General features: G+C 38.8%; 1 protein-coding gene across 1 annotated transcript in view; it reads left to right on the top strand.

The window, feature by feature from the left end:
- LOC110446880 (malate dehydrogenase, mitochondrial-like) overlaps positions 1 to 7,253 on the top strand; it is a 10,213-nt gene extending 2,960 nt beyond the window's left edge. The window contains exons 3-8 of the mRNA XM_021492223.1: positions 1,276 to 1,385; positions 2,090 to 2,218; positions 2,772 to 2,876; positions 3,728 to 3,799; positions 4,354 to 4,506; positions 6,506 to 7,253. Coding sequence (XP_021347898.1) covers positions 1,276 to 1,385; positions 2,090 to 2,218; positions 2,772 to 2,876; positions 3,728 to 3,799; positions 4,354 to 4,506; positions 6,506 to 6,640 — 704 coding nt within the window. The 3' untranslated portion in view covers positions 6,641 to 7,253. The remainder of the gene's footprint in view (positions 1 to 1,275; positions 1,386 to 2,089; positions 2,219 to 2,771; positions 2,877 to 3,727; positions 3,800 to 4,353; positions 4,507 to 6,505) is intronic.
- The last annotated feature ends 1,390 nt before the right edge of the window (positions 7,254 to 8,643 follow it).

Consider the following 8,643-nt stretch of genomic DNA (forward strand, 5'->3'; position numbering starts at 1 on the left):
TATTATGGTTTATAATGGCAAATGATACTTTGAATATTACATGTTAATAACTTGATTGGAATTATAACCTTGAATTGACAGTTTGATACTTTGAAAATTTTGAGCCAGCCCTACCCCCAAGGGCTGTAGGGTGGGGCTCAAAGGAGTCAGTGTGCTAAAATTTCTTCATTTTCCTTGTTAAGAATCAGAGGTGCTAGTTTCAAATCCTTTTTAGGCCATTATAAATTATTTGCTAGATTCTCATCCCCGCCCGCCCCCTCTTTGAGGCCCCGCCCAATTTTTTTTTATTTGCGAAAAAACCCCCGAAAATACGAAATACGGATTTTTTTTCCGTTTTCCGCTTCAAAAATTAGTTTTATATTATCAATTTCCGGTTGTAGAAAACTCGTCGTCTGCAATATGGTTTTTGTAATTCTAAAGCTGAAACGGCAACTTGTCGTTCTGAAAGATTGGTATGGGTGTTTAGTAGCCGATACTAAAACATTAATGCAAGTCTTTCATGAATTAGCCGAAGGAACAATTGACAAATCTGCGTCCGTCGAGTGTGGTAACAGGGCCGTTGTGTCGGCCGGTAAATCGAAAGTGGAAATGACCCAGTGTGATGGCGCATGTACGGTGGGGGAAGTGGTGTTGTACCTNCTTTTTAGTCTGAAATCTGTATGCTAGATATTGAGTAAGGTGGTTTTATTGTTTTTTGTCACTTTGAATAATATTTCTGTTCATGTTAAAAACAAAATCAACTCTCTGTATAAATATATCAGGTGACCGTTAAGGCCCATGGGCCTCTTGTTTCCACATGTTTTTAAACTTTGAGTAGTGATTCACAGCTCAGTGTTCATGCACATGTGCCATCGACTAAAGGGTTTAACAAGTTCCTAATTTTAAGGTCAAGGTTTCTGTTACCAATGTAGCATAGGGTGGGATACACTGTCAAAAATATATTGCATGGCTTATTCTGACTTTAATGGTATTTGTTGCCCCCTTCTTTAGTTCTTATTCATACTTGGTAGTAACTGATTCAAGTAGAATTACAATTTACATGTGCAATACCTTCCACGCAGTTCTCTTTGAATTCTGCTCAGAGATTATTGGTGATATTGATGTAGTCAGGCATTTGGCGAGACCTTACTCACCTGTCAGTGTTCTACTTACTAAGTAAGCTGATGATGAAAATAACTTGTCTGTTAGAATTGTTCTTCCCTTTGTATCAAAATTGGTTAATATTGTAAATGCTTTATAAATTGATATTAACTGAAGTTAATTTCTTGTGTACAGGGATGACAAGAGATGATTTATTTAACACCAATGCTAGTATTGTCCTCAATCTAGCAAAAGCATGTGCAAGAGTGTGTCCAAATGCCATCCTTGGTATCATCACAAATCCGGTAAGATCTGTTCACAGTATTTCTATTTAAAATTATCTTTCTTGTTCAGTTCAATGTTTTAATTGTACCATCATTTCTTCCTTATATATGCCCTGGGGGCCATACAGATTTTTACATCTGGAAATGGTGACTGAAGTGTTCTATCTGTAATTTTTCTAGTTATCAAAAGCTTTTGGCTGTTTTTCACATTTGGGAAAGATATTTGGTTCAAAATGTCTAAATACCGTAAATTTGCAGGTATAGTGCGCACTCGGGTACAGTGCGCAGGTACGTTTTTGGGGTCAAATTTGAATGGGAAAATTGAAAATAAAAAATGATTTTTTTGGGGGAAAAAAACCTAAAAAAAACGGTATAAAACAGGAAAAGTAGCATCAAAGGTAGTTTGGTGTTTATAACGCCGATTAATTAACGATTGATTGATTGATTGGAGTCAACAAGTCCGTGAAGGTCTCCCTCCATACCGCTTGGAACGAGTGGATGATGGACGAATCCTACAGAAACCAAACGAAGAAAGTGTAGCTAATTCTGATGCCAGAGAATCGTCGATCAACTTATGTTTCGACATATCGGCGGTTTTCTCATCATTACAAAAATGTAATGTTTTAATTACAGGCTCTGTTGGTATGTTTTTGCATATATATATATAAAGGGAAGGTGGGGTGTTTTGTGATGGTAAAGAAATATTGTATTTTACTATATTTCAGGTGAACTCTACAGTCCCGATCGCTGCAGAGGTCTACAAAAAGATGGGTGTGAAAGGTTGGGAAAAGCGACTGTTTGGGGTGACAACATTAGACGCAGTGAGAGCTAATACCTTCATTGCTGCAGCTAGAGTAAGGAATACAGCACTGAAAGATACAATACATGTGTAATTGGTACCAATGATCAATTTGTATGAGGTTTGAATATTTTGATGTTTGAAGAATCAGTTTTACTTATTCACTCATTTTGCAAAAAAGGTAACAGTTAGTTCAGGGTGACCAAAATTAATTTTAAGTCATGGAAAACCTTGGTGATTACCCAAATGAATCTTGAAATGAAGAAACTTGAGATATTTTAGATAAAGCACTGAAATCTTATTGGGAGAATACCTGATAATAAGGTACCTTATGTATTCTATTTAATAATGTTATCTAGAATTCTACTGATTTGACACAAACATCTGTGAGGTTCCATTTGATAAACATGTAAGCGAGAGTGTACTGTTGTGACATATTGACCAATAGACATGTTCAGTGATCTATTAATAGAATCTGGGTTAACCAAACTTCTGTGTGTCCAATGTGTGCAGTATATACAGAGACAAAAATTCTGACTTAAGGAAGTTAATCTTACATAGGTAATATAAATGTCCTTTTATGAATATTTGTCCATTTTTCTTCCCAGGGAGTTGATGTTAGTAAGATGGGCGTGCCGGTTATTGGAGGTCACAGTGGTGTGACCATTATACCAGTCATATCACAGGCCACACCTACAGTATCCTTCCCTATGGTGAGTTTCCAATACCAATTCCCTGTTTTCCTTGTTAGGACAGTGATCAATCTACAATTTATTTTGATGAGTCCCTTTCAACTGTATCGCTAAAAAGAATGAGTCCCACAATGTTAAATTTAATTATTTCCCGAAATTCTTTGAGTCCATGACGCGGGACTCGCATTTAGATTTATCACTGTTAGGTTCATATCTTGCCTTATACTATTCAGGGAAAATCCTGGAATTTGATAGCAGTGGGCCATTTTCATCAAATTTTAGTCAATATCCAAGTTAATAGAGGCCATTCTATGTAAAACTGAAAGAAAATTGGAACACAGAGGGGGCAGTTTCAGTTTTGAGGGGCCAATGGCCCCATGGCCCCCTCCAGGATTATCCCTGCTATTACAAACCATGTTATCCTTTTCTTTCATCTGTTTGAAGTCACAAAAGGTAAATAATTATGAATTCACAAAAGGTAAAAAATGATGTATAAAATGAACAGGGGTATTTAGTGTTCGCTTCATCTATGCATGCACTTGTCTGTCTGTGCTGACCGTCGGTATATCTCGGCACCGTTTTATGAATTGGCATCAGACTTTGTTCATATGTACGTCATCATGGGAAGATAGTGTCATCTCTTAAACCAGGTCACTGTGATCTCAATTTGACTTTTGACCTTGACCACTAAGGGGATTTTGTGAAGCCTGCACTTTGAGTGAAATCTAGTTTCATAAGTATAATGAAAGTTATTAGTAAGTATATGTTTTTCATATAGAATTTACTCTCTGAAATGGTATTGAATTAATAATTGCAGTTTGAATTAAGTGAATTTAAATGATGGACTTTTCTTTGTGTAATACATATTGCAGGAGGAACGCAAGGCATTGACCGAAAGGATACAGAATGCTGGTACTGAAGTGGTTGAAGCCAAAGCTGGAGCAGTGAGTTGTCTCCCCCTCATATCAATGTGATAATGTGCTTAAATATGTATGATAAAACTGAAAATCACACAAGTTTGTTTTAACATAATTGGTCATTATAATCATAACCAGTAGTGGTTATACCAACAACCACAACCCCTTCATTTTTCCCATTTTTCTTTGCTTCAAGAGTGATAGCGTCAATCTATTGTGAATCAGGAAAGTGAAACAAACACTTAATCTGGGACAACAGGGGGGGTGGAGACCCAACATCCCTGCAAGGGAAAGCAGAGCAAATGAATACTTAGGATGTAAATCAAACATTACATTTTGTACCGGATTCAGAGGTGTTGTTGCTCATCATTTCTACTTTCACTTAATCAGGTAGATAGATTTGGTGTAAAAATATTATTCTCGTTGCAGTCCAGCATGACTTGACAGGAAATTAAATACATGTATAACAAATGTTTATAGTTAAGGTAAACATGTACATTTATAAAGTATACATTGTAGATATGGAAATAATTCATTATATAGTGTTAAATTTGAAAATTGAATTACAATTTTTCCTGCAGGGATCAGCCACTCTGTCAATGGCCTTTGCGGCCGCCAGGTTTGCAGATAAGCTTCTCGAAGCTTTGGCCGGTGGAATAGAACAGGTGGAGTGTGCTTACGTAAAGTCTGACCAGACTGATGCCACCTATTTTGCTAATCCTATTCTACTTGGGGTGAGAATCTTTGCAGTCTTAATCAATTCATATGGCAACTACAGAAACATCTCAATTTCCAAAATATTGCCAGCTGATTACATATATATTTGTTCATTAATGACATTGATCAAATATGAACATATAAATGATGGTCTCTTTGTAAATGTGGACATGTGCAATTGCTCTCAAACTACTTATATATCAAAAGCTGAAATAAATCAGGTTTTGCTTCTAGAATCCTTAGGCCATGGGGATGAAACCTTAAACCAAATAGAGGGCTTATCCTCCTGGGGGATAAGAGGAAGCGTCAAAAGGGGTTAGATGGGCTGATTTGTTTTAAATGGCATCTCCTCCAAAACTACTTTACAGATACCAACCAGATTGTAATGGTAAAATGCTTTAGTCCATTTAGATCACATTTAATTTAGATCACATTTAGATCAAAAGTTATAGCAAGAGGCCCAGAGGGCCTGTATCGCTCACCTGAATATGTTTAAAATAATTGGTATGAAGTAAAAGTATAGCACTCCATGGTAGGTGCTGTAAGTACATATAAAATTTCAGAAAGATCCATCCAGTACTTGAGATATAGCGAGAACAAACTTCAAACAGAGACCCACCCCTATGCCCCTAGGGGGGGTCATACCCACCAATTATAAAAAAATTGAGACCCCTTGGCCCAAGGATGCTCCAGACTAAATAAGGATAAAATCCCTTAATCTCGGTGGTCGAAGAATGATTTTAAAGGTTTTACCTCTTTTTCTCCTATTGGGCCCCGCCCTTCTGCCCCCTGGGAGACCACACCCACTGCTTATATAAAATTGAGCCCCCTTGGCCCAAGGATGCTCCAGACTAAATTAGGATAAAATCCCTTAATCCCTATGGTAGAAGAAAGATTTTAAAGGTTTTACCTCTATTTCCCCTATTGGCCCCCACCTCTCTGCCTCCAGAGGGGTTAGACAGACCATTTATACAAAATTGGTTCCCCTTCACCCAAGGATGCTTCATACCAAATTTGGACAAAATCCTGTCATTCGTACAGAAGAAGGTATTTGAAGAATTTGCTATGTTTCCCCTATTGGGCCCCTCCCTTCTGGTCCCAGGAGGGCCACACTCGCTGTTTATACGAAATTGAGTCCCTTTTGCCAAAGGATGCTCAAGACTAAATGAGGATATAATCCCTTAATCCCTATGGTAGAAGGATTATAAAGGTTTTACTTCTATTTCTCCTATTGGGTCCCAGGGGGTCACACCCACTGTTTATCCAAAATTGGTTCCTCTTTACCCAAGGATGCTCCACACCAAATATGGACCAAATCCTTTCATTCCTACAGAAGAAGAAGGATTTTAAAGAATAATTTTCTATGTTTCCCCTATTGGGCCCCGCCCCTTAGGCCCCTAGTGGGCCACACCCACGGTTTATACAAAATTGAGTCCCCATGGCCCAAGGATGCCCCAGACTAAATACGGTAGAAGAAGGATTTTAAAGGTTTTACCTCTATTTCCCCATTGGGCCCTACCCCTCTGCCCCCAGGGGGGGCAACACCCACCATTTATACAAAATTGAGTCTCCTTGGCCTAAGGATGCTCCAGACCAAATTTAGTCAAAATCTGCCTGTCCGTTCAGGACAAGTAGCGTTTTAAAGGAAAAGTTGACGGACGACAGACGCTTCGGTATGGCATAAGCTCACCATGGTCCTTCGGACCAGGTGAGCTAAAAATCAAGGGGCTGTGATCCTGACCACCCTAATACTGAGTGAAGGCAGTACAAAAGGTCAAAATGACCGATCTGCTTTACATGACATCTCCCAAACTACAGGACAGACTTCAACCTTGAATTGGAAGAGTTAAAATGTGTATTCAGGGACGATCGATTTAAATGACATCTCTCTGTCTGGGCAGGTTTCAAAGTAATCAGGAGAGCAATTCAAGGCTTCATGGCCTCTTGTCTGTTATTTTTTACAATGAAACAAGTTTAACATCGATTGAATTATGCTTTCTCATTGTGTATTTTCAGAAAAACGGTGTTGAAAAAAACTTGGGAGTTGGTCAAATGATTGAATATGAAGTTGGACTCGTCTCTGCGGCTATGGATGAGCTCAAGAGCAACATTAAAAAGGGAGAGGACTTTGTAGCCAAAAACTGGTCTTAAGTCTTCAACACTGACAATGTAAACAAATTGTTTGAAGGGCAGACTGCAACTTTATCTACGACAGAGGTGCAACGACACTAACAACAGTGCTATAAATACAGTGGTGCAAAAACAGTGCTACAATTCTACTAAGTACTCTATCCATATGATATTCTTATTCAAATGGACCACATGCATACTCATGGGTTAAGTATTTATTCAAAGTCAAAGACTTAAAAGATATCGTTTAAATTTGAAATATTTCAGATATTTTGTTGCATGGCATAACAGCAGTGACAGGAACTTATACCCCATAAGCAAATGGATCACATGGATATAGTTTCAATAACAGTTTAGACTTAAACATGCTATAGGCATTGATTTATTCCTTGATCCAATATGTCACTTCCATTTATTTTGTACTTCCTTATGCGAGTGTCGGTGGAATAGGCTAGTTTCCCTTGTGTTTTGGTTGTTTTCCGACATTGTTTTGGAACTTGTTGGCTACCATTTGTTAGACAGTGTGCTGCTAGGAATAGAGAACAGCAGCAAATGTTGAGAGTACCTGTTCTAGGATTTGTAAAGTTATATTTACCGTCATGTGATTAAAATAAAGCGTCTTTCCATACAGCAATATGATTTGTAGCTTTATTTTTCTATCCGTAAAAAAATCACATGTTATTATAGCTGCACTGTTTTAAGTGTTTAACATATATATACTAAGTCTGTTCCAGGGACATACTTATAATTAATAATGTATAACTTGATGGAGTCAAAAATAGTTGTTGGAGTATAGTGGCTTGAAGAAACAAGGCCCATGGGCCTTAACGGTCACCCGAGTTCTGATATATTTATACAGAGAGTTGATTTTTGTTTTTAAAACATGAACAGAAGTATTATTCAAAGTGAAAAAAAACAATAAAACAACCTTATTAGCTCACCTGGTCCGAAGGACCAAGGTGAGCTTATGCCATACTGTGGCGTCCGTCGTCCAACCGTCTGTCCAAAATTTCTTTAAACGACTTCTTCTTCTTAACAACTGATTGGAATTCAACTAAATTTGACTGGAAGCATCCCTAGGTGGTGGAGATTCAAAATTGTACAAATGATGGGGCTGAGGGGCGGGGCCAAAAGGAGTCAATTTGGCTATATTGCTTTAAGCGACTTCTTCTCTGGAACTCAGAAGTGGATATCAACCATATTTGACTGGAAGCATCCCTAGGTGGTCGGGATTCAAAATTGTACAAATGATGGGGCTGAGGGGCGGGGCAAAAAGGGGTCATTTTGGCTATATTGCTACAAACGACTTCTTCTGTAGAACTATGTCATGGATAACAACCATATTTGACTGGAAGCATCCCTAGGTGGTGGTGATTCAAAATTGTACAAATGGTTGGGCTGACCCCCCAGGGGGCTGAGGGGCGGGGCCAAAAGGAGTCAATTTGGCTATATTGCTTTAAGCAACTTCTTCTCTGGAAATAAGAAGTCGATGTCAACCATATTTAATTGGAAGCATCCCTAGGTGTCAGGGATTCAAAATTGTATAAATGATGGAGCTGAACCCCCAGGGGGCTGAGGGGCGGGGCCAAAAGGGGTCAATTTGGCTATATTGCTTTAAGCGACTTCTTCTCTGGAACTAAGAAGTGGATATCAACCGTATTTGACTGGAAGCACCCCTAGGTGGTGGGGATTCAAAATTGTACAAATGATGGGGCTGAGGGGCGGGGCAAAACGGGGTCAATTTGGCTATATTGCTACAAACAACTTCTTCTGTAGAACTATGCCATGGATATGAACCATATTTGACTGGAAGCATCCCTAGGTGGTGGGGATTCAAAATTGTACAAATGATGGGGCTGACCCCCCAGGGGGCTGAGGGGCGGGGCAAAAAGGGGTCAATTTGGCTATATTGCTACAAACGACTTCTTCTGTAGAACTATGCCATGGATATCAACCATATTTGACTGGAAGCATCCCTAGGTGGTGGAAATTCAAAATTGTACAAATGGTTGGGCTGACCCCCC

This window comes from Mizuhopecten yessoensis, unplaced genomic scaffold, assembly GCF_002113885.1.
Source record: "Mizuhopecten yessoensis strain PY_sf001 unplaced genomic scaffold, ASM211388v2 scaffold3023, whole genome shotgun sequence".
Lineage (NCBI taxonomy): Eukaryota > Metazoa > Mollusca > Bivalvia > Pectinida > Pectinidae > Mizuhopecten > Mizuhopecten yessoensis.